This window comes from Taudactylus pleione, unplaced genomic scaffold (assembly GCF_031769625.1).
Source record: "Taudactylus pleione unplaced genomic scaffold, aTauple2 ptg000077l, whole genome shotgun sequence".
Taxonomy (NCBI): domain Eukaryota; kingdom Metazoa; phylum Chordata; class Amphibia; order Anura; family Myobatrachidae; genus Taudactylus; species Taudactylus pleione.
In genome coordinates, this window is record NW_028284479.1 from 386,603 (window position 1) to 413,837 (window position 27,235).

Here is a 27,235-nt window from a genome sequence, read left to right on the forward strand (position 1 = left end):
GGAGGGTAGGCAAGTATGTAAGAGTGCCATGGGCATGTTTCGGCATGTGGCTTTGGTTGCAGTCTCTTTCACAGCACCACAGACACAGTATTTTGAAAAAGTTACAAGGGAGTCTGTGCACCAGGCAGGGGCTGCTCAGGGAGTCAATGTTGAGGCTGATAATGCGTTGATGGTGGGGAGATCGGATCCACCAGTGCAGCTGAGCATTGCTCACATATGAAAAGTGGGCGTCGCCTGGTTTGCCAAGTGCATGACACAGAAGTACACAAGAGGACTGCTCGAGCTGACATTTGCATATTTTCGCACTTGTGAATCCATGAGAAACTGCAGCCATGCATGAACTGCGTACACCTCTGTATCAGGCCCATTGTAACAAAGAAGAAATTTGGAGATAACTATATTGAAATTATGAGGTGATACATTAATTTTCTCCAAACATTGTGTACCATGATTCTTTTCATTTTTGTTTTACTGTCTTGTTTTTACTTTTATACAAACTTACATTGTTTGTAAATACTTTTAAACCAAGAATAGACAATGAAAATAAAAATGTATTACCTCAATTCAAGCTGAGTCACTATTCTTAAAACTTTTCTTCTAATATATATTTTATTTAAATCCCAGACTTATCACAGCAAAATATATGTTACCTCTATCCACTTATGAAACTCAGAGGCTTCTGGGAGTGATGCCACCACCTAAGGCAAAATAAAATAATAAATTCATGAATAAAATGAGGCTTTGTAATAGAGTGGATACATCACTCTCATATAAACCCATTTCCCCTCATTGTGTATGCATTTAAACACATTTGGGGAGGCTGCAGGTAAGTGATCAACTAAATGGCTGCATAGTCTGAGAGCTCTACAGAACACCCACATAAAACAGCCATTTACAAGATCCGCAGTCTCAGCACACTATACTCCTGATAGACAGAATAAAGTGCAACCCGCCATCATAAGCTCTCCCAAATGGCGCCTCCACATCATATACATGATGTTCAGAGAATGAGCAGGAGTCTCAGTAGGAGGACGACCACCATGTACTTGAAGATTTAGAGGCCGATGCAAAATTAAGGCAAATCGGATGCAATTGTTCCCGAATTGCGTCCGATTTGCATCTAAGGGGCTGATTCTGAGTTTGCAGCAAAGCAAAAAAAGCAAGTAACTTTGCATCTGGAAGAAACCATGCAGCAAATGTTTTTTGTTTGTTCTGGCTTTTTTGCATGCGGGGTAACTAATGGCTGCTTTTGCATGTAGCCCACAAATGCTGGACAACTTTATTTTTATAATTTAGTTTGGAGACACCCCTCCCAAATCTAATCTCTCTGCACATTTTAGATCTGCCCACTTGCAGTGCAACCGGAAGGTGCAAAGTTGCTTGTTTATTTTCTTTGCTCCAAAGTCAGAATCAGCCGCTAAATGTGTATGCCAACTGGTACGCTTCTTTGTGTCCAGACCACCCTATTTGTATACTTGGTATTCTAGCGGTCATCATTTATGCTTCTGCAAAACTCTGCATAGCCCACAATTCTATCAACACACAACCAGTGCACATTGTCTATGTAAAAATGCCCTGTTACAGCCCAGATACACCCATTCAGTTGCAAGTGGATATGCACCTGAAATGTGTATGAATCCAGATTGCCAGTAGTTGCATACACATAGTCCAGAAGCATGTGCAGTGAGAAAACACAATGATACGCTTGCAACGGCCACTGTGGCATGAATTAACCTGTGTTTTGTGTAATGTGTCAGTGAGCAGAGAGGTGGAGTGACACAGCTCTGTGTAATGTGTCAGTGAGCAGAGAGGCGGAGTGACATAGCTCTGTGTAATGTGTCAGTGAGCAGAGAGGTGGAGTGACACAGCTCTGTGTAATGTGTCAGTGAGCAGAGAGGTGGAGTGACACAGCTCTGTGTAATGTGTCAGTGAGCAGAGAGGTGGAGTGACACAGCTCTGTGTAATGTGTCAGTGAGCAGAGAGGTGGAGTGACACAGCTCTGTGTAATGTGTCAGTGAGCAGGGCAGGGACAGGCGGAGTGACACAGCTCTGTGTAAAGTGTCAGTGAGCAGGGCAGGGATAGGCGGAGTGACACAGCTCTGTGTAATGTGTCAGTGAGCAGGGCAGGGACAGGCGGAGTGACACAGCTCTGTGTAATGTGTCAGTGAGCAGGGCAGGGAGAGGCGGAGTGACACAGCTCTGTGTAATGTGTCAGTGAGTATGGCAGGGAGAGGCGGAGTGACACAGCTCTGTGCAATGTGTCAGTGAGCAGGGCAGATGTGACGATGAAGGTAAAATAATGGTCATATGTTTTATCTGATGACATTTTTAATCCTTTTACAGGAGAAGTGAAGGTATATACTAAAGCTTGATGTAACCATATCCATATTCATACTATCCTATAAGCAAGAATGTAGTATATTTTGTGAAAAGTGATGGTCTGGCATCTATCTTATTAGTGCTGCACTGCATCACCTCCATGTGATAGCAACATCTGTGCCAATAACTTTAGTGACTTAAAACCTGCATGTGCAGGGGACTCTTTGTTCATTTATTGCCCATACACATGATATAGTCGGGGCACAAGAATGCATCAGAGAATGCACCTGAACCCAGCTACACTGTGACGGGGGGTTACACTCAACTGAAATGGACTAGAATTCAACTCTGCAGCAGACCCATAAGAGAGCAATTTGTCAGGCACAGTATGTCTGACACAGTTCTCACTTGGGGAAGTTTCTTCCTAACCAACTGCTCCGTTCCTCTGTTCCTAGCTCTTGCTAATCTTGGGAAATTATTCACTCTACCTAGAGAGCCATCTGTACACAGATAACACCCAAATGTACGCCTGCTTCCCAAACATTCCCACGCCTCTACTATCTGCTGTGCCAAGCTGTCTCTCAGATACTTCCACATGATTGTCCAATAGTACCTTAAAGCTGAACATTTCCAAGACAGAGCCTAAAATCTCCCTCATTGCCTACATCATAATTACTGTCTCCCAAATCCACTTTGTGTCATCACTGACTTCACCATCTGTTTTACTCCTTACATTCAGTCTCTGTCAAAGTTGTGTCACCTCCACCTTCAAAATATTGCTAGAATATGTGTTACACAAGGTGCAACCAAAACACTTATCCATTCTGATTAATTCCCACCTCAACTCATGCAATATCTGGCACTCCCCTCACACAGCTGAGATTTTTTAGCCAGTATTAAAATTAATTAGATGTCATCAAATAGCTTCTCCATATCAAAAGGAAGGTGCCAAGTAGAATGGATACAATTCATAGGAGACAGGATGCTCTGATTCAATGTGCATAAACACTGGTTTTGGCAATGTGCATCAACCCAAGTAGTATAGGTATATTTTGGCAAATGTCTACTTAGTGCTTTTTCTAAATGTTAAAGTAATTTGCCTAAAAATATTAAGGCAACATGAATTAAAAAAAAATGTAATAGACACTGTAGACATTAGGAGAAAATCTCCTAAACACTTTTCAACTGTCAATGTCATTATTGTTAGCTTTATCTCATTAGCTGAAGCTTTACTACCACCTAGAATAAAAATGACAGTGCAGATCAAACTCCCATTCCCCTCCTCTGGAGCCCCTGGGGCTGTCACAGCTTTTTTTTCCTCAGGGAAATCTGTGTGTTGTGTTACATAACCAACAAATCAACAAGTTGACCACTTTTAAATGTTGGAGGAGAGCGAGAGGGGAGATGTTGAATAGGATTGGTCCTCCTGTACACCCCCTTATACTCCAGATTTCTGCTGATCCTGTAAAATGAACAAACAATGGACCAAGCAATATAGACAATGGAGTAGAATACAGAAAATAGGATTTTTAATGCATAGGCAAAGAGAAAAGATTATTGAGGTTGATTTCCAGCTGTATGAGAACGCAATATACTATTAAATTACAATTTTGTTATTTTAATTATATTCAAGATATTGGTGTAGAATCAGATAGCTGGTTACTTACGTCTCCTACATTTCCATAACATAGTTTTCCATCTCCTTGATATCCATCATTACATACACACTCCCAGAATCCAGACGCTATTTTTATGCATGTCGCCTGAAAGAGACAAAAATCACATCAGTGGCAGCACAGCCTCTGGCACTCCAACCTATTGTGCCAAGCATTGGTGTATACAAATAAATCACCTGATGTTCATCCATCACTACTCTCTACCCACGTGCCCCTATCTATTACATTGCTGTCTCATTGCTCATCTACCCGACATTTTTTTAACTTTAAATATTTTACGGCTGTGGATGTATAATGCCCACATGACAGGAGGGGAAAAAAATCAGAGAACTATTTGCAATAACAAAAGTGCAGCATTTACAAGCATGGACAGTGCACTATTACTGAGACATAAGTAATGTTAGAGAGATAATGACAGAGGTTTGTAAAATATACTTTCATAAAAGCCTTGAAAGAAAATTACCAAGATATGGCACTTTTGCTTCTCTTCCAGACAAGTGTTCACTGGCTCACACTGTATACCATCACCTCGGAAACCTTTATTGCACTCACAGTCACTCTGTAGCATGTGTGGAAATAAAAGGGAGAGATCATAGCATAACTATTTACAAAGAAGTAGAGATGTGCAGGCTCGGATTAGTTTGGATTTTCCCGCCAAAAATCGGGTCTCAGAAAGAGGCAAAATGTCATCTTTCATGGACAAGCATCATCTTTCATCAGGAAAGATGTTTGTCCATGAAAGATGACATTTTGCCTCTGAGACTAGATTTTTGTCAGGACAAATCCGAATTTGGCGGGAAAATCCAAACTAATCCGAGCCTGTACATCTCTACAAAGAAGTATGCTATTACTATGGGAACTTGAAATTATAAGATATGAGTAAATATCATTCATGTTCTAGAATGATACATAATCAAGTTTTCAACAGAACATTGACACCTGAAAACACTACCTCTATCACCTAGATTTAGCAGTCATCTGTTTTTTTTTTTTTATCATGAAATGTTTTGCAAGGGTATAAGCTACATATAGCACATTCAGTAAATGTAGACCAGGGAAGTGCAATTGGCAAACCCTAAATATGTTGATATGTGGTATAGGTATGAAACTACAGGAGGTCAACAATAGGCCCCAGCAGAAAGTGAATATGGATTTAAGGCCACAACAGTGTTCCTTAACCAGGTTTGCAGGTTTATTGTAGAAACACAGTGGTACAGACAGTAATGGCAGTAACACCTGTATAAGTGTGGTGACAGTGAAGATAAGAGTCATCTGGTCATGTAATACAGTGGAGCTAAGTGCTACATTCACTGACGCTGAGCATAGTAAAGATGTGCGGAAACGTATGCGCAAGAACATCCTTGGTGGCCATCTTAGTTATGGACACTGGGCTGCTTCAGTGAAGCAGCAGACAGGAGATGATGCTGGAGTGTACTCTTTCCAAACAAAAATGACAATTTGCATTGCAATACATTTCATATAAATAACTAGAGCAAAAAATATGATACTATACTGGTTTATGTGTTAAAAGAAGAAATCTAAGAAACATTGGTAACTGCATACCTCCCAACTGTCCTGCTTTCATTGAGACTGTCCTGTTATTCAGGGACTGTCGTGCTGTCCCACCCTCAGGGACTGCAGTGTCCCTCTGTGGGGGGAAGTTGGTGGGAGATCACTCTCACCGCTGCTCTGCATAGCATAGCAGAGCATCAGGTAATAGTAGATAAGCACAGCATCTATTCACTGTGCGGGGAGAGCCTGGAGGCAGCCCAGCATCTATTCACTCTGGAGTGCTAGGCTTGACCCCCAGAGTGATGAAAACAAGGGTGTGCCATGAGGCCATGCCCACTCACAATGAAGCCTCGCCCCCTTTTCAGACGCGCAATTCAACAAAGAAGAATGTTGGAAGGTATGTAATGGCAATTCCCTGGCTGATACAATGACCAGCCCTAGGGAAGGTTTTGAGTTAAGTTAATCAATAAAGAACAATATGTAAATAAGCGCCAACACATTTATGGGAAGGAGAGTTTTGCTGGAAATTATTTTAGAATACTTAATATAAGAAACAATAATTACAAAGCACACAATAGGATATGTATGCCAAAATGGAGCTGTTCCTGAAGAAGTGTAATATTGTGACATCGACTCCAGCAAATTCATATTACTAGTTTATTTGGCTGAACAGTTAAGACAGAGTTCCAAGCAGTTAGTTATTGAGCTATAATCAGGGCTATTGTTATGGAAAAATATGTTCAGGAACTGTGGGTGGAGCTACTGGGGGTGGAGCTATAGAAAAACAATTATATATATTATATATGCATATATATATTTTATATATATATATATATATATATATATTTAGAAATGAAGGCACTCAAAAGGGAATTTAAAATAAAATGTATCTAATGGAAAATACAATTTAACTTCATAGTTAATAAGAGGTTCAGGAACTGAGGGCCTGATTCAGGTTGCTTCGCAAGGCTACGTTCGTACGCACCCCGTTTGCTGCGAAAATATGCTAGTTAATGCAAATGCACGGCAACCGCAGCTCTATACCAAGACGCCCACCTCTGTATAAGCCGCCCACTTCCCATGACATGCATCCGCAAGTCAGCGAAAACAACGGTAACATCTAGTAACATCGGAACCATCCACACAGTTGTGGTTGACCTGACCCTACCACACCAACGTTTAAATGCCCAGGCACGCCTGCATTTCTCTGACCCCCCCCCTTCACCACACTCAACGGTCACTTCCTGTCAATCACAGGAAGGACTCTGTGAGGACTCTGCATGCTCACTGCGATCGCTTCCCGATTGCAGTGGCAGGTTCACGCACGGCATCTAATACGCATGCGTAGAATGCAAACATCGGCTGGCTGCGTGCGAGCACAGCCTTGCGATCCATATTGAATCAGGCCCTGAGTTCCTACTTGCTCCTGCTGAAAAATAGCACTGATATATATATATATATATATATATATAGTATTTAGAAAAGAAGGCACAATAGTATCAATTGCAGAGGCAAAAATGATAAAATTCACATTGGTATATGACATAAAATACATATGATGTTACATACAGCTGGTTATTTACCTGGCCAGGGCCAATATACATGCATGTAGCATTTGAGTGGCATCCACCTTTGTCTGCAAGGAGACAATTCTTGATCTCTGAGCAGTCCAATCCATCACCATCCCATCCTGCCCGACACACACACTTGTGAGTTCCTGGACCGATTGGAATACATTCAGCCTGTATATTAATATCAAAATCAAGACACACATTACAACTTGATCCATTTCTACTCAAAGCATTTTATGTAACATATTATGGTTCTGAAAGAGTATTGGCAGAATATAGTAATATGCAATGTTTTTAAAAATAGAGAGCCACCAAGTTAAATGCAAATTGCAACTAACTAACTAACTAACCAAATGATCAGATATATTGTAAACTAATAGAGTTACAAAGAGAACATGACTTTTTAATACTACACATAGTACACCAAGCCAATTTTTTAAAAGAAAAAAATTTAATAAACAGCAAACAACAAGTTACGCAAATATTTATTTGGAGAAAGCATCATCTCACATTGACATTGCAGGGTGCTTTATCAGAAGCAACGCAGGCATCCATTTCTCTACAGTGTATGCCGTCTCCTTCATAGCCTGGTTTACAAACACAACTGAAACACAAACAGAAATAAATGATGTATCAACTGTTACTTTGAGCTTTATCACCATTCTAGAAAATTATATATTAAATAAAAAAGTATATGTATAATATGCGACACCGCTTGCTGAGATAATTTCAATCCCCAATATTTGGTAACTAAATCCTGCAGTATTAGAAATGAAGGCCAATACGTAAAATAATAAATGGTTGCTTACTTGCATTAAGTAGTATGGTAAAAGCTAAGTTACAACAAATAGAAGTGTTACCTCATTTTAATGATTAAAAAAATATATAATAATAATAATAATAATAATAATAATAATGATAATAATAAATATTCAAAATTGAACATCACATAGGAAAATTATATATGGCTTGACTGTAAATGAAGTACTGGTGGTAGTATTTTTACTTGGTACAGAAGCAGAGTACCTGGGCGTCCCTTTGCTATATTCACAGTCTGCATGGGCATGACAGTAGGTAACCAAAGGTCCACAGGGCGTAGTCTTCTTATCACAGAATTTTCCTGTATATCCAGTCTTACAGGACCCTGCCACGCAGCTGCCATCACTGTCTATATGGTTATTGCATATTCCATGTATACATCCGCATTCTAATCCCAAGCAACAATATATTAGTAAAGCAGCAAAACTTGTTCACAATTATTTTTTCATTATTAGTGTGCAGTGCAGAGCGAAAATAGGTTGAAGGGATCAATCTTCTCTCACACTGGTGCTTATCAAACCCCCAGGCTTTGATTAGAAACACTTTTTCCACTGTCAAAAATTCCAAAATGAAAGCTTAACCATAGGACAAAAGTGTATCACTTTTTTTTTTTACATTCAAAATTCTTAAAACATGTAAATGCTAACATCAGTAATAAACAGTGGTATCAACAAGTCATATATAAGACACAAATCCAGCACCACCACAAGGTCTCATATTGTTGCTGGTTTTGAATAAACTCACATAATCCATTTAAATTATAATAAATGTATTCATCATAATAAAAAAATAAATAACATAAAACAAAAATGAAGTTTTCATTTCTATGGTGAATACATGTATTATAACTTTGATGGCTTTATGAGTTTATGCTAAGCCAGTTCCATTAAAAAAAAACATATGGCCGTGTCTTCTTTATGTATTGATTATATCACTTTTAGTTACCAATGTTAACGCTTAGATTTTAAAGGACCTTAGTAACACAGTGGGAGTGGTGCAGAGGTGGCCGCAATTGCTTCCAAAATTGCAGGCATAAAAAGGTGTTCACTATAAAGCCAGCATTGTGGGTATATGCAAACTTGGAATCATCTCTAAGGATACTACATCTACCTGCAGCATTCCTTCTGTACATATTGCTTCCTCATTAATCTTCTCTCCTCTTACAAACACACATGAGCTTTTAACATATCTATACACATTGACAATAACATCCACAACCTGTCGCCATAAAAATCTTTTAGACAAATCCCACAAATATATTTATATCTCTCTCCTGCTGCTTCTATTAGCTGGTGACATATCACCAAATCCAGGCCCAACCCACATGCCACACCCACAACGAACTATAAATCCAGCTAACCTCAAACATTGCGTGCCTCCCTTCACCCTCTAAGTCACTAAAATGTGCCTTGTGGAATGCACGCTTTGTCTGCAACAAACTAACATCCATCCATGACCTCTTTATTTCAACTAACCTCAACCTTCGGGCAATAACAGAAACATGGCTCACACAATCAGACACTGTCTCTCCTGCTGCACTTTCACATGGTTACCTACACTTCTAACACACCTCCAGGCCTGGGAGGTGTGTGAGAAGGAATATTACTGTACCAATCTTTCACATACACAGTTCTCCCACAGGTACCCTCACTCACATTTACATTATTTGAAGTACATTCTATCAGGACTTTCATCCCTTTCTCTCTGCGAGCTGCTGCTATCTATCGCCCACCTGGGCCACCCCAACAATTTCTGGACATTTTTCTGCCTGGCTCCCTCACTTCCTATCCTCAGACATCTCCACCATCATTATGGGTGATTTCAATATCCCATTGACAGTCCACAATCTCCTCATGCCTCCAAACTACTTTCTTTAACCTCCTCTCTTGGCCTCTCCCATGGACTGACTCCTCTACACATCAGGAGGGCCACTGCCTTGATCTTGTATTTACCAGACTATGCTCGGTTTCTGATTTCACAAATGCTACTTTCCCTCTCTCAGATCACAACCTTATCACCTGCACACTTTCCTCCATTACATCAACCTCAATGTCATTGAAATCAACCAAACCTCCTAAAACCCACAGAAATATTAAGGCTATTAACTTTCAACAACTATCTACCTCTCTGCAACAACGACTATCACCAATTTCTACATTCACTTCTCCTGAGACTGCCGTATCACACCTAAACCAGATTCTAGAAAAAGCCCTTGATTAAGTAGCTCCAGCTACCCATCACATGCCACATAGTCTTAGACATCAACCGTGCCATTCTAACTTAACAAGGCATCTACAAAAATTCTCATGTAAAGTAGAATGTCAGTGGCGAAAGTCTTGTACTCAATGTGACTTCCTCACATATAAGACTATCTACATCTCCTATCGTACTGCTCTGGACGCTGCCAAACAAACATATTTCCAATCTCTTATTTTTGCTCAAGCCTCTAACCCCAAGCAACTTTTTAATACATTTAAACTGCTTCTTACTCCTCCCTCACCCAACCCACCTGCTGCTATCTGTGTGCATGATCTTGCTTTCTATTTGAAGGACAAGATTGATAAGCTCCAAAATTAAATGGTGGGCTCTTCCTCTGCTAGTGGCCTACTCAATTCCCTACCTGAACCCTCTGGCACATTCTCTTCATTTGACCTCACAAACAAAGATGAAGTATCTACACTCTTCTCATCCTCCTACTCTATTACCTCTCCTCTAGATCCTATACCCTCACAAATCAGTGAAGCTCTGTCCCCTGTGCTCATCCCAACCCTAACTAAAATCTGTAATCTCTCTCTCTCTCCTGGCATCTTTCCATCACAGTTCAAGCATGTAATGATTACTCCCATTCTGAAAAAACAAAATTTTGACCCTAACACCCTCTCAAATTACTGTCTTATCTCCCAGCTCCCATGCCCCTCCAAACTACTTGAGAGACTTGTCTACACCCACCTCACACACTTTCTTAACTCACACAACTTATTGGACCCACTTCAGTCCGGTTTTCGTTCCCAACACTCCACAGAGACAGCACTGACTAAGGTAGAAAATGATCTGGTCACTGCCATGGCTAAAGACCGTTACTCACTCCTAATTCTTCTAGATCTCTCTGCTGCTTTTGACACTGTTGACCACTCTCTTCTCATACAAACACTACAATATCTAGGTCTCAAGGACACAGCTCTTTCTTGGTTCTCTTCCTACCTATCTGATCTCTCTTTTACTGTTCGTTTTTCTGACTCATACAAATATATACAAAAACCAGCGCTGAATAAGATGGACGGTGTAATAAAAAACACAATGGTTTATTTAAAAAGCATAAATGTAGAGATATCTCAGGATAAGCAAAATAAAAGTTCACAATAGAACAAGGTGAATAAATATCTGCTAGTATATAATTGAACAGCTGGACCGAGGACAACCTCCAATACGCCCCAAACAGATGAAATAATGTCTGAAGGCAACACTTAATTACCATGAGGTGGTGTAATGGTCACCAGCACATTCCTTAGCATCCCAGATGCAGCACTTTGTAAGCTGTGAAGTAAATCCACATGGAAGATTCCAGTATTTGCCAAAGGGTCCCAGGAGGAGTGTAGCAAAGTCCAAATGGTAGTCCAGCAGTAATATAGGAGTGCAGAGGGGGTCTCAATGCATTTCACTGGGTAAAGCTGACCACCCAGCTTCTTCTACTTCCTATTCACTACCTCTATCAGTTGGAGTACCGCAAGGCCCTGTCTTAGGTCCTTTGCATTTCTCAATCTATACCACCTCCCTTGGCAAACTAATCAGCTCTTTTGGATTTCAGTACCATCTGTATGTGGATGATACTCAAATCTACCTATCCTCCCCAGATTTATCACCATCTGTATTGGACCGTGTCACTGAATGTCTTTCTGCCATTTCATCTTGGATGTCATCTTGCCACCTGAAACTTAGGGGTAAATTTACTAAAGTGATAGTTTTTAGAAGTGAGTTTTAGAAGAGATGTTGCCCATAGCAACCAATCAGATTCTAATTATCATTTAACTAGCATCTAGAATCTGATTGGTTGCTATGGGCAACATCTCTTCTAAAACTCACTTCTAAAAACTCTCATTTTAGTAAATTTACCCCTTAATATTTCTAAAATAGAATTAATTATATTTCCACTGACCAGTAACAATTACCAACCTGATCTCTCTATCACTGTTGATAACTTGACAATCCACCCTGCCCCACAAGCTCACTGCCTTGGTGTCATCCTTGACTCTGAACTGTCCTTTGTTCCCCACATTCAATCTGTCTCAAAATCATGTTACATACATCTAAAAAACATATTCAAAATTCGACCATATCTCACAAGACACTGCAAAAACTCTAAGCCATGCACTCATTATTTCCCGCATAGACTATTGCAATAGTCTCCTTACTGGTCTTCCCAAAAACAGGCTCTCGCCATTACAATCTATTATGAATGCAGCTGCGAGGCTTATCTTCCTTGCTAAACGTTCATCGTCTGCTGCCCCACTCTGTCAGTCACTCCATTGGTTGCCGGTCTTCTACCGTGTTCAATACAAAATACTTTTACTTACACATAAGACCATTAATCAAACCACACCAACATACATCTCTTCACTTATCTCAAAATATCTAACAACCCCCGACCTCTCCGCTCAGCACAAGATCTGCGTCTCTCATCCCCACGCATTACTTGCTCTCATGCACGGTTACAGGACTTTCTTTGGGCTGCACCCACTCTTTGGAAAGCCTTACCACGCACAATAAGACTTTCCTCTAGTCTCCAATCCTTCAAGCGTTCCCTGAAAGCTCACCTCTTCAAGCAAGTTTATCAGATTCCAGAGCCACCCACATAACCTTCATAGCTTCCATGTCTAATTACTGTACATCCCCTTTCACAGTCCACACATAACCTCACACATTGTCCTTCTTTCACATCCTCCCTGACATTTGGCTGAGATTCCAGTGTGACTGGATCATGCAGCCCACCAAGAAACTCTGCATTCTGGCTGGACCAAATTGGAAAATATAGCATAGATTGTAAGCTTGCGAGCAGGGCATTCCTACCTACTGTATATATCTGTCTATTATTACCCAGATTTGTTCAATTAATGTTTCCAATTGTAAAGCGCAACGGAATATGCTGCACTATATAAGAACTGTTAATTAATAAATAAAAATAAATAAACTTGCAACTATCGCAAGATGCATGTGGGTCAGCATATGTGCCCAGTTTATACCAGGCATAATTTGCATACACTTATGCCCATGTTTCAGCCATTTGTTTTGCTTTTGAAATATCCTGTAGCTATTAGGCTTAAATTAAATGTAAGAAACCTTTCTAGTACAGCAGGAACAACTCTAGCTCGTGTACAAAAAATTATATTGCTCAGAAATATACATAAACCATAATATTTGTACAAGCAATGAAGAAAGAAACTATCAGTGTTAGTGGTATCTTCGAAAGCTGGATATCAAAAGCAGGTCACTACTACTGGTGACTATCGTCATCATCATCATCATCATCATCTGGTATTTGTGCCTGCCCTTGATCTTCCGCCAATGATATGACTTGTATATGTTTATTTTGCTTGGTCTGCCTTGGTACCTAATTTTGTAAACATGCCCTTACAGTACTCGGCCTACTATAAAATGCCCCCTTCCCTGTCCAGCCTCTCAATACTCTAGCAGGCAAAAGGGCCAGGATGAGACAAGTCTGCAATCACATTTCTGGACATACGCAGAGAGAATTTACATAAGATATGCCGCACATACAGGAGATCGTCTCATTCTGCATCAGCAGTGTGTGTACATCAGTATAGTTATCACAAGGTGACTACAACAAGTTGCCCAATGTTCCATCAGCGAACGGTTTAAAGTTCTAATAGTGACAAATATTTTGTGCTAGGTGTTTAATTTTATGGTTATGTACTTCCTTTGTATTGTATGACAATTACTCTCAGCCGACAGAAGAGTGTTAAATCATGCTGAGGAATATGTAGGAAAAGGCTATGACTGCAGTATATTTTATACATAAAACTAGGGCACTATGTGACACAAAATATGCTAAGCTGCTCTATTACTCTTACTACGTCCAATATATACTGTAAAATAAGTATCTATTCCCACATAATTCATTTAGGTGAATTAAAACAGGAAGTACATGATGAAAAATAAAACATTGTGGGAAAACCAAGGCAGTTGAAAAAGTTGGAGACATAAGTGTGGGGAACCATATGTAAGTGTACAATGAATGAAGTGTGCAGACGTACAGTATATGGACGCAATGCTACTCCTAACAAATAGTATTGGAAACAATTTCCTCCGACAACTAATTAGTTTCTCAGTGATGTACACTACTTACTTTTGTCACATCGAAGTCCAAACTTTTTGTTATCAAAACAACGTCGACAGTCAGAGCCAGTAAAGGCCTCATCACAAACACAGGTCCCGTTCCCCGCCATGCCATCCATACACTGAGGCATGGAAAGAAGAGTCCGTTATCAGCATAAAGTGACCAACCACAATATTATTAAACAACGTTTTTTCTTATACAATCCCATGTGTCACCCTTGTCTGCCCCTCCCCTATAGATTGTTAGCTCTCACGAGCAGGGCCCTCACCTCTCATGTGCTTTCCCTCCATCACTTGTACCATCATTTCCCCCCCTTTACCCACAATAACACCAAACTTTGCAATCAACAGGCAGTGCTACTTCTGTGGGTGTGACTGCACATGAAACAATGGTTATATAGCTTGTATTCCTTCTTGTTTTGGTTGCCCTGCTTCTGCTTACATACTTTGTAAGGTGCTGCAAAACCCTTGTGGCACCATATAAATAAAGGGTAATAATTATAATAATTATTTATATTAAATTACAAATCATCATTGCCAAATATCAAGTAATAGATAGTATTGTAGTTTGCTTTTAGAAAAATATTAATATTTTCATCTTTCCCACACTAAGCTGATTGATATTTTTCCATAGAAGATAATTTTTCAGATACTTGGAAGAATACCTGAGAACACGACCAAACTTGTACTAAATAGAACCTAAGGCTAGATGGGATGTAGGTCACAATCCCGACAGCGGAATGCCGGCTAGGGAGTTTTGATAGGTGTCGAAATACCAACGCCTATCATAATCCCGACGCTGGAACACAGAGGACGACATCCCGAATGAAAGTAGGTCAGGGGCGCCCTTAGCGTTAGCTGCGGGGGGGGAGGGTTAGAAATAGGGAGTCTAGCGGGGTTAGGGTTAGGTTTGGGGGGGGTTGGGGGAGATTAGGGTTAGGCACCCCTAGGGGGGGGTTAGGGTTAGCCACCCCCGGGGGTAGGTTAGGGTTAGGCACTAGGGGTGGGGGTTAGGGTTAGGCACCACTATGGGAGGGTTAGGGGGGATAGGGGAGGTTAGGGTACTTACCTGCCTCTGTCGGGATCTTGATCCTGTCAGGCAGCCACTGTCGAGATTTGAACTGCTGGCATTTCAATCCCATTATGGGCTAGATATAGGATGAAGTCCTAAACCTGAGTATTTCCAGGCACTACACCATTTATTTATTTATTAATAGAAATAACTTTAGAGAGGCTAAAAATTTGAAATGTTTTTAAAAACTTTGCATGAAAAATAAATTTTATACAAAAGTGGGCACTAAGGGCCTGATTCAGAGCCACTCGTAAGCGGCCGCTCGTTCGCTCCGAGCGATGTTTGCCCAACTGCGCATGCGTACGGATCGTAATATGCATGCGCGAACCAGTCAGTGCGGCCGAAAATCGTGTGCTCGCAAAATAGCGAATGCCTGCTAGTTTGAGTGACAGAATGAGGCGTATGTGGGTGGTAACAGGGGAAGGTGCTTGAAAACGGGGAGTGGAGATCTGATCGCAGGCGTGCTTAAAGGTCAAAACGGGCGTTTTATGGGTGTGCATAATTAAAACATCAGCGTCATTGACAATGTCACTGGGTTTTTTTTTAGCCAGAACTGCTCGCAAAATTGTGGTAGCAAAAACCAACCACAAGAATAGCGAGCAGCTCATACCCTGGTCGATGTACTCGATAAATCTAATAAATAGCGGACATGACGTAGGATGCGAGCGGCCAGGGGGCGTAGTTTCCAAAAAAACGACCGCAAGCTTTGTTCGCTCGTTCAGACCTAGAGGCGTGAACAGACTGCAAACAGCGAACGGTTCATTTGAATAGCCACCCCTATTTTCAGGACGAGCGAGCGCTAATTGCGTCCGGCTCTGAATCAGGCCCTAAATTACTTAAGGTGAATGCATGAGTAAATAAATGCACTTCCAATCGATGGGAATCCATTTGTGCAGACTAACTGATCAAGACACATAATTATAATTAGTATATTGGTATACCTATAAAATAAAATATATAATAATCCTAAATAATAATAAAATATGTATATGGAACTAACAGTGATTGGTATTCATCTAAGGGGTAGTGCATACCTCTCTGTGTGTGACAGCTTTCTTTCGTTGGTAGTTGTTAATGGTTAATATTTTACTTTCCTTTTTGGGGCCAGGAGGTAGTGGAGTGGAGAAATACCTCACCACTGACCCTTTTTTGAAAAAAAAATTGAACAAAGATTTGCAAACTTTTACCCAGTGGGGATATTAATCTAAAGCTGGTTACACACTAGGTCGACGGGTTGGCTGTTTAGCCGACCCATCTGACGATTGGTAAGTGTATATACACTTACCAATTTGTCTGCCGGACATGCCGGGCTTGACAGCTCAAATGGACGGGCACAGCAGATCGGATATGTCTGTGAATGACGTCGTCCACAGACATATTCGCTGTACACACCCTTTGATGCACTATAGATATATAGCCCGGTCAAAGAACAGGCGATATACAGTATCGATCAGCGTGTATCCAGCTTAGAGAGCAAATGTAGGTGAACACCTACTAAGTTCAAACTAATTTGTATTTAATGGTTTTTTAAGCAATAGCCTAAGTGAGAGTCACAGTTGGAGATGCCTAAGATGTTAGTTGTTACTGTGGAAAGTTGCGATTAAATGTACTACAGACATACTGTAATTAGCAATAGTTTTTTGTCTTATTAGACTTGAATCATACTTTTCAATAATATTAAATATATTTACCTCTCCATTCCCAGAACAAACATTAGAAAAGCCCCCAGGACAAGGTCTACATTCAGGGCCATAAAAACCTTTACAACACTTGGGCACCTGCAAGACAGCACAATACAATTAGTGAAATTGGCACAACATTAACCTATCAATGCAAAACTGTTAATTCCCATTAAGTTATATGAGGTGGGAAAAGATTATATAAACAATACCTATTCATGCACCTCCTGATAACCTTTCCTAGCAGTCTCTCTTGGATTTTTGTGAAATATTCAATTAATTCCTTAAAAAGAGACACCCACTTACCGTAATAGTGAAATTGCAGTACCTAGAACACCCAGCTCTGGAAAAATCACTCCCCATAACAGAATTTCTGTACACACATTTGTATGTGAAAAGAGACTAGAATAAAAAGAGATGGGTATTGTATTAATTCATGTTATGCAGATCCATTAATTCTATGGCACTCAGAAAATGAAAACAAAATGTAGAAATATAGGTTCTTACTGTAGTTTCTGATCCTCGTGGGCATGCACTTAAGAGGACCAGGGCACAGGAGACACACGAACCCTAATAAAAGAAAAACACCTGGTGATATTTATGCAGAAAGAAGTTACTGCTCTAAACATTATTATTACAAATAGCCCAATGATAGCACAATTATCAATATTTACTAAATTCAGATGAGAATACTAAAGTCTACTGTGACCAAATACACTTTTTTCTGGCATTTCAGGTACATATAGATATCACCTTGACGTGGTGGATGGGCAGGCATTTTGTGACAATCATGTGCTGAGAACTTCATTTATACTCCAGGTCACTGGCGTAATTACCGTAGGTGCAGGGGGTGCGACTGCTATGCGGCCTGGACCGACCTGGGGCCTGGCTTTCCCCCTGCACCTACAGTGCCAAGCCAGCCGCTGCTGTGGTCACATCCTCCAGGAGTGTGCTGCACAAGGCAGGCACATCTGCCCTCCCGGGCATCTCCTCCTCCGACTCTTCTCATTGACTGATACCTTCTAGCATCAGTTAGTGTGGAGCGTTGGAGCCAACCGGGAGGGCAGATGTGCCTGCCTTACGTAGCATACTGCTGGAGGACGTGACCACCAGAGGTAAGTCGGGGAGGGTAGAGAGGGGAGGGGAGGCCGGGGGGTGGCGGTAGGGGGACCTATGAAAATTTTTCTAATTACGCCCCTGCCCCAGGTTAATTGTAGAGTTTATCATAATTGTTTTCACTATCTTATTCTTAGTGCTTAGAGTGAGCACCTGCATTTTAATTTTTCTGCATGGTACTACAAGTCTCAGCATGGTAGCACCTCTTGTTTACAATTATGGTAATCAGTCCAGCCCAATTAACAATTTATCAAAGAGAAAATCATATCTAAAATACAGATATAAAGACATCTGTAATTCAATACCTAGTATATTGGTTTAATATTTGCTGTGTAATTCTGTATGGTTCTGCCTGGAGATGAAATTATCTTTGCATTTCTGCCACACTTTGCTCTGGCAAGCCTGGTTAATATGGGTTTCAGGTGAGTGGTTTATCTGAGTGTTAAATAGTTTACATTAGGTAGTTATAAGTTAAACTAGGTTAGCCAGTTTACACTAGGTAGTGATAAATTCCCATCCCTTAGATTAATTTAGCTTTGGTTAGGCAGTTTAGATAAGGTAGTATAATTCTTATTGATTTAGATTCCGATAGGCAGTTTAGTCAGGGCTTTGTGTTTGTGTGTACTGTGTACATTGGGCCTGATTCAGAGATGGACACAGTTCACATCACTGCTGTGTCTTTGGATGCAGCAGCGACCTAAAAATATACTAATGCAGCAGGAGGCGTCTAAAGAGAAAAGACGCCTCATGACAGCATCGCAGATCCAAGTGCTGGGTCTGAAGATGTAGCATCAAATCACCATAGCACCATCAGCTATCTGAGAAAGCCAAAGGTTACTCAGAATGGCCGTCTTGCCTGCGTAGTCGAGACCAGGAAATGTGTGTCTTCCGACACAGATCCTGGTATCTGCACTCCCAGAAAATTGAGGAGACGCCTCCATTTTCGGGAATGCAGGCCAATGCCACCTCCTCCTTGCTCCCAAACGGAGAAACTGAAAGTGAACTTGCAGGCGGAGGCCAGCGCATGCACAGTCCTCCCACCAACGGATATGTACGCAAACCATCGGGTTTGTGTGCATCTCTGAATGAGGCCAACTGTTATTCATATGCATTTGCCATCTTCCATTATTATGTTTATCCTCCTCATCAATAACCTTCTATAAGATCAGATGATCTGGCAAGCAAAGCACCCAAGTTCATTGCACCTTGCAGAGGGCTCTGGTGAAAACCTTTTTTGTTTTAGATTCCATTCCTACAGAAGGTCATGCCAATATTGACAATAGTCTGCTTATCATGATTTATTCTATTTTGCTAATAAACATAATTTTACCCATCACTTGTTTGTAGCAGTTTATTTAGCATATCAGAATATCCAGGGTTGTAATAACTTCAGTGTCTGATCTTTTGCCCCTAGGACAGTGGTTCTCAACCTTGGATTGGTACTGGATATTCTGGGGTACACAAGAACATTTCAGTAATGGCTTGGGGTGGTTTTGGCAGAATTGATGGCAGACATGCTACCTTGAGAAGGTGTGAGCTGAAGCATGGTTACCCCCATCAGCCAAGCTAGTATAGTAGCAGAGACAGTCTCCACCTCTTGCTCCCCAGTTTGGAGGCTCAACACTCAGCCACCTCTTTTCTTGTATTTTTTTTTTAGTCCTTAATTATTTCCTTACCATCAATTACATCTTGAAGAGTTTCATACTTAGAAGCTTATTAGGTGAGATCAAGCAGGATTGGCAACTGACCCCTAGTTAACAAAGAGTTCATAATAACCACCTAAGTATTGGGTGTTCCCTAAAACTGGAGGAAGAAGAACGTGGAGCCACATATATAATAAAGTGTGTTCCATACAAGCATATAATGTTTTCTACAGAATATTGGCTGGAGGGGTTCCATAAAAGCCAAAAACCCCCAGAAAAGTCTTAAAATGTGGTGATTCTGCTCACAGGCTACGAAGGTGCAATCAGAATCAGCCAACCGGAGCTGGACCTAAAATGTGCTGATGGCAGTTTGTGTATAATTGAATCTAGCTGACAAAGTCATGCTTTGTAAGCAATTATTAATGAAGTGACCCAGTAACTTTCATATGAGAGTTGTGGCCCTTTTATTTACCACAGAATATCTAGGTACGCTCCTGCAAATATTAAAGATGTGCTGTATGTACTTGGCTAATACTAGTAATAATATACTTACAAGTTTTAGCTCATGTGTAGTCTCGTCACAACGGTGTGGCAGGATGGGCAGTATAGAGGGCGGAATAAGAACACCATCTAGAGTATAAATTCGACCATTCTTTGCTGCAACATCAGCTTCTTCAACCTCTTCTCCATTGACCAGAATTTGTCCCTTTAAATTAAGCAATTTGATGATATAAATATAAAAATATTAATTGGACGTATCTTTTACTCTAATATTTTATACATTAATTGAAATTAGTTATTATAAATCAACAACACAAATCCAAGTTTTGGATCATGTAGAATCAATCATCTTGACATTTTTCATACATCATTTTGGTTATAGCCAATATACTAGATTGTGATCTGCATATGAACAAAAAAATATTTTAGTACTGTAGCACTAAAATCAATTAAGGAACCAAATAGTCTGTATTGTATGGTGCCATTTTATTTTAATCGTCTGACTTATGAGTATAGACATATATTATAAATGTGGTTCTTCTACAAAAAATACTAGGATAAAACAGAGTTAAATTATGAGTGCACTTCAATAAGTCCTCTAGATTCTACGTTACCATCCGTGACCAATGAAATATTGGGTGGCCCTGGTACAAGAGGTGTATGCTCACTGGTGGGAGCATCTCAATCCATTCACAATATCAAGTATCAAGAAAAAGCATCTCCATTTTACAATTGTTCCCAAAGATGCTTCAAGGACAAAACATTTGCCTGTGGGTCACCACAGCACTTGTCCAGTAAATAAATGCCCAGGGAAACAAAGAAGAAGGAGGAGGAAAAGGAAAAAAAAGGAGAAAAAGAAAAAGAAGAAAAAAGAAGGAGGAGGAGGAGGAGGAGGAGGGGAGGAGGAGGAGGAGGAGGGGGAGGAAAAGAAGCAAAAGGAGAAAAAGAAAAAAAAAAGAAAAAGAAAAAGGAGAAAAAAAGAAAAGAAGAAAAAGAGGAAAAAAAGAAAAAGAAGAAGAAAAAGAAGAAAAAGAAGAAGAAAAAGAAGAAGAAGACTCTTCAATGTATCTCTAGGCAGACGGTACAGGCTAAAACATTATACCTAGTATATACTTAGTACTGAAGAGTAAACTAGAAGGGGATAACTGAAGCAGAGTGCCTAATATTTAATTTGTAATTACTTTATATCTAGCAAGAACAGCTACAAGTGAGAAGCACAACTCCACTTACATTACTGGTTGTGTTAAACTGGATAAGCTGGTTTGCCATGCTCATAATGTGAGTCGATGATATAATGTTTGCCACATCCAGCTGTAGATGACATAAATAAATATTGGAAAGAACTATTTTATGCTGGTTGATATAACTCCATATGTTATGTACAATGTAGCGTACCTTTCTTCACCACAGGATTTATGTTATCAGCTTTTACACCATTCTGTACTTGCTGCCCCCCAATGATTGGCCTTGTGCTACATAGCTGTGGCAGTGCTACACTGCACAATCTTTCAATGTTAAACAAAAATGTTTACATCCAAATAAGTATTTAGAACAATAAAATGAATCACTCACTACATAATTAGTAGATTTAGTGTAACAGAACAAGAAAGTAAACTGACCTCAGCAGATGAAACAACATGGTACCTCATGAGTTCCAGAAGTTTCCTAGAGCCCTGTGCACATAAACACAACAAACCATAAGTCAGCAGTAACAGTATAAGTAATTTATAACATCCCCTGTCTACTGTTCAACAAATAATAACCAGGGCGATGTTATCTATATCCACCGTGAAATAATGACAGGAAGAGGCAGTGAAATAAAGGATCTAGACCTCTTTGGATAGCAGGTAGTCCAGAGTTCCATTTTCCATTCCAGACAATGCATCATTATTGGGAACAAAAATTGTGAAAGGTCCTTCTTTCTCTAAATCTGGCCCAAGGTTAGATTTCTGTTAAGATAACATAGATGATACATAAGATGAAAATATACATATAAATAAATGAATAAGCATAAAAAATACATAGAACAGGAATGGCTCACCTCCAGCAGTGACCTAAAACGATTGTATCTACCATTTTCCTGTAAAATTTCCATGATAGTTTCCTAAAAAAATAATACAATCTTTTTTTATAACAATAACAACTTGTATGAAAAAATAAAAAACCTATATATGTACGTGTGACAAATTTATTACTGAAAGTATGATCTTTTGTCCTTTGTAATTGTTTGGAGTGTAGCCGTAAAAGGTTTTAAAAAATGTTGCAACACATTGGAAAAAAGCTGCCCGTTTGCAAGATTAAGTAAAATCCAGCAGAATAAAGTGAGAAGCAGGCATTACACAGCTGCAGTAATACTTTTAGTGAAGGGGTAAGATATTTTTTTTTATAAATAAGATGCATGCCATAAAATATTCAATAGAATATTCGAATGCTTGAATAAGCTTGAGAAATATAAGCACACTGTTTGTTATTTGGTACAGTACTAGTTAGAGCTGGTTTTGTTGATAGTTTGTATTGGTTGAGGTCAGTTGCCAATCATTATTTGATTAGCCTATTAGCTGCCCCTTCGAGGCGGGGTTTAACATCTGTATTTTAAGGCTGGAGGAGGAGTCAACTGTCTCTTGCCATTTTTGAGATCAGAGTGACAAGTACCTCTGTTATCTGAGTGATAAGTACCAGTATCAATTTATTCAATTTCAGCTTTCACTATCTATATTTTCTTTCCCTTTCACACAGCTTTTGTCTCTTTCCTCCTATTCTTTTCACTCTCTTTTTTCTTCTCTTCCCACCCCCCCCTTCTTCCTCATTACTGTCTTCTCTATCCTACCCCCCATTATTAACTGAGAATGCCCCGTCCCCGCCGTAATGCCCCCCCTCCCCGCCGCCTGGCTGAAGCGGCCAGACCATTATCGGTCGCCGCAGCCTCTCCCCTTGCCCGGGGTGCGCGCCTGACCTCAGTGCGTGCGGGCCCCCTCCCCCCTCCCGCCGCCGCGGCTGCGGCAGTGGGGAGCTCCGGCGCTTCTCTCCCACCCGCCCCTTCGCCATCCGGCCTCCGGGCTTGGTTGGCGAGGAGTGCGGAGAGCGCTCCCAGCACCCCCCGCCAGATCGTTCTGCCGGGCATTGGCGGGACCGCCCGCCCGGCTCCCCCGGCAGCTCCACAGGTGCGGCTATCCCCGGCGGCCATTTTGGACCGCGCGGGGCCCTGTCTCCCGCCCGCCGCTGCGGCTGCAGTGGCAGTTGAGTTTTATATTATAAACCCGCCAGGCCCGGCGGGTACACCAGGGACCCCCAGCTTTAATTTGACCCAGGTGGCTTTAGGGGCTGTGCGCCAGGTCTCCCCGGCCGGCAGCCACGCCCCCTCGCCTCCGGTGGCCATTTTGGATGCTGAGGAGATTTTTACCTCCTCAGATTCCCCCCTCTCTGTCTCAGGGACTGGAGGTTTGGGGTCTGCCACAGCGCCTAGGGTGCAGGGCTATCATAGGTCCCAAGGTAGCGGGCCCGCAGATTTGTTGCACCGGCCCCCTTTCATCCACTTCCCTAGGCCGTTGGCGCAGCAGAATAGAGCCAACCCTTATGGGGGCTCTTGGCACAGATTGCTGGCTCCAATGTCGCCCCTACCACCTGCTGCGGCCTGCGCAAATGCGGGGCAGCAGTTCTTGAATTATGGGCCTGGCCCCGCCGATCGGCTGTCGAGCCTGCGCTGGGACGTAAACATCCCATTCCAGCCCGCCCCGGTTATAATACCGGAGGCAAGGGGAAGTGCTACGCTTTCAATAACGCCCAGTGTAGCAGAGGGGCCAGTTGCCGCTACCGGCATGTGTGCATGCTTTGTGGGGGAAGTCACACTGCAAAGGATTGCAATCGCCCCGGTGGTTCCGCAGCAGGAAAAGTGGATCAGCGTACAGGTGCTAAATAAAGCGGTGTCTCCAATTAAGTTGGAGATATTAGAGCGTTGGTTGAGGCGTTATCCTCTTAAGGAGGACGCGGCCTTCCTACTACAAGGTTTAAAGAAGGTTTTAGGTTACCACTAGTTCGTCCAGTTTTAGTTGTAGCTAGACGAAATCTTAAGTCAGCTAGGGATTTTCCAGAGGTTGTGGCGGAAAAGATAGAGGTGGAGCTTAGTTTGGGGCGCATGTGTGGCCCTTTTGCCTCACCGCCTGTGTAAAATCTTTGCATTTCCCCGCTGGGCGTGGTACCAAAAAAGGAACAGGGAAAGTTCAGGTTAATACAACACTTGTCTTACCCGGAAGGAGGGTCAGTTAATGACGCTTTAGATCCGGGCAATTGCAGTGTTTCATACCAGTCATTTGAGGATGCACTTGGTATCGTTCGGGATTTTGGTAAAGGGGCTTTGTTAGCAAAGATCGATGTTGAGTCGGCCTTCAGGTTGCTCCCTTTGCATCCCGAATCATTTAAGTACATGGGTTTTCGGATAGGCGATTCCATTTACATAGATAAGTGTCTACCTATGGGCTGTTCTATTTCTTGTTCCTTTTTTGAGTGTTTTAGCACCTTTTTGCAGTGGTGTCTGCAAGCAGGCACTGGCCATTCGGGCGTCACTCATTATCTTGACGATTTCCTGTTAGTAGGGCCGGCCGATAGCGCAGTCTGTAGTGACCTGCTTTTTTCGGCAAAGGCGCTTTTCAGTTCGTTGGGCGTTCCCATTGCTCACAAAAAAACCGAAGGCCCCGTTACTAGTTTATCTTACGTGGGTATCGAAATCGACACTGATTTGAGTTTATGCAGGCTCCCCTGTGAAAAGGTGCGGAAGATCAGCAAGTTGTTACTGCATTTTACATCAGTTAAGAAAATAACTCTGAAGCAGCTGCAGTCGCTGCTAGGCTTGCTAAATTTCGCTTGTCGCGTCATTCCCATGGGTAGGGTTTTTTTGCCGCAGGCTGGAGCGTGCCTCTGCAGGCGTCAAAAAGGCTTGCCACATGGTCCGCCTTTCGGCGGACATGAAGGAAGACTTTAAGGTATGGTTAAGATTTCTACGAGAGTTCAATGGGGTTCGCATTTGGCTCGCTTCGTCTGTAGCCAATCGCGAGCTTCAATTGTTCACAGATGCGTCAGGGGCATTAGGTTTTGGAGCATTTTTTGGCGGGGAGTGGTGCGCAGCAGCTTGGCCTGAGTCGTGGCATGTGGAGGGTTTGACACGCAATTTACTCCTGTTGGAGCTATTTCCGATTGTGGTGGCGGTGGAGCTCTGGGCTTCAAAGTTTAGCAATCGGAGAATAGTATTTTGGTGCGATAACTTGGGGGTGGTCCAAGCCATTAATAATCAGAGGTCGGTCTGCCCCCAAGTGCTCAGGCTGCTTAGGCATTTAATTTTTGTCTGTGTTGAGAAACATTGATTTTAAGGCCAGGCACGTTCCTGGTGTGGAGAATGAGATAGCGGATGCCTTGTCACGGTTCCAGTGGGGTAGGTTTAGGGCATTGGCACCGGCTGCCAGGATTCATGGTTTGCCTTGTCCTGATTTTGTCTGGCAGATCATAAATCCGGCATGGAGGGACTCGCTTTGAGGGCACTCGCTCCAGGTACGTTTAGGTCTTACTCCGCAGCTTGGAATGAATGGCAGGTTTTTCTTGCAAATTCCAGGAAGGGTAAGGAGCTGCATGTCAGTATGTCTGAATTTGTGTGGCAGGGGCATGAGAGCGGTCGTTCAAAATCTTCCATGTCGGGCGCCTTAGCTGGCATTTCGTATTTCTCGCGAATGTACGGTTTGAATGATCCTACGAAGTCATTCATCATTTCTAAGGTGATGAGAGGCTGGGCGAGGGAACAGGCGACTCCGGGCGATTCCCGTAGGCCGATAGATGTGTGCATGTTGAGGGATTTAGTTTTGGCAGTCTCAGGAGTAGCTAAAGGTGAATTCGAGGCAAATTTGTTTAGCTTGGCTTTTGTGCTGGCATTTTTTGGCGCTTTACGGGTTGGGGAGTTAGTCGCCAAAAATAAAACATCAGTCAACTCAGGGTTGCTTCTATGTAATGTTGTAGTAAAAGAAAGTGCCATACTGTTAAAAATACAAAAATCAAAAATGGATCAGATGGATCGGGGGCGTTGGATTTCTGTTCCCTCGCACCCTGAGCCATGCATCTGCCCGGTCACTCTAGCCAACAGATATAATCAGCAGGGTCCAAAAGGGGGAGCTCAATGGCTTATCCATGAAGATCTATCCCCTTTATCTAAGTTCCAGTTTGCAAGCGTTTTCGATAGATGCTTAATAGCTTTGGATGTGCCGACGGAAGAGTTTGGCACCCATTCGTTTAGGATTGGGGCGGCAACTTGCGCTGCGACATCAGGTTCTTCCGCGGAGGTAATCAAGCACTTGGGTAGATGGAAGTCGGCAGCTTATAAGGGTTATATAAGGGGCGATAAGTTACAGAAGTAGTGGCGTCACTGGCGAGTTTGTTATTTAGGAAACCCAGTGCCTTATGCTACCCGCCGCTAGGGGGGATTGGAGTTCTTTTCACCTTTGCCCTCAAAGAAAGAGGTTTGGTGTTGTTCACCTCCATCTGGGTCACCTAGACAACTCAGTTTTCCCCTTCCATGTTTTCGTTCTGTTTTCAAGTTGTTTAAAAGTTAATTCAAAATTATTAACGTTATGTTATACTGTTTTTTCCCATCACAGGTTTTTTGGAGAAAGATTGCCGGGTGTGGATTGTTGGGCATTCTTTTGTTTACTGGGATAGCAGGCATAATGGGGCCAGTTTAGCCCATTTCAAGGTCCGTTGGATAGGGTTGAGAGGTTTCAGGTGGAGCGGCCTTTTGGACCTGCTTAGGCAGTCAGAGAGTAAGTGGGGGACCCCTGACTATCTGGTCATGCACTTGGGTGGTAATGACCTTGGCACGTGTAAAGGAGTGGAATTGATCATTGCCATTAAGCATGATTTGAAATTAGTAGCGGAACGTTGGCCACGAGTTAAACTTTGCTGGTCTGAGATGATTTCAAGGAGGTTCTGGCGGGGTACACAA

At 41.8% G+C, this 27,235-nt stretch overlaps 1 protein-coding gene across 1 annotated transcript in view; it reads right to left on the reverse strand.

Moving 5' to 3' along the window:
- STAB2 (stabilin 2) overlaps positions 1–27,235 on the reverse strand; it is a 209,063-nt gene that overhangs the window by 124,224 nt on the left and 57,604 nt on the right. The window contains exons 14-28 of the mRNA XM_088467854.1: positions 22,301–22,363; positions 22,092–22,208; positions 21,879–21,932; positions 21,490–21,570; positions 20,312–20,464; positions 17,507–17,569; positions 17,306–17,401; positions 17,012–17,098; positions 14,259–14,370; positions 8,105–8,285; positions 7,589–7,682; positions 7,091–7,249; positions 4,459–4,554; positions 3,987–4,082; positions 651–698 (exon numbers count right to left, since the gene is read on the reverse strand). Of these exons, the coding sequence (XP_088323980.1) occupies positions 651–698; positions 3,987–4,082; positions 4,459–4,554; positions 7,091–7,249; positions 7,589–7,682; positions 8,105–8,285; positions 14,259–14,370; positions 17,012–17,098; positions 17,306–17,401; positions 17,507–17,569; positions 20,312–20,464; positions 21,490–21,570; positions 21,879–21,932; positions 22,092–22,208; positions 22,301–22,363 (1,500 nt within the window). The remainder of the gene's footprint in view (positions 1–650; positions 699–3,986; positions 4,083–4,458; positions 4,555–7,090; positions 7,250–7,588; positions 7,683–8,104; positions 8,286–14,258; positions 14,371–17,011; positions 17,099–17,305; positions 17,402–17,506; positions 17,570–20,311; positions 20,465–21,489; positions 21,571–21,878; positions 21,933–22,091; positions 22,209–22,300; positions 22,364–27,235) is intronic.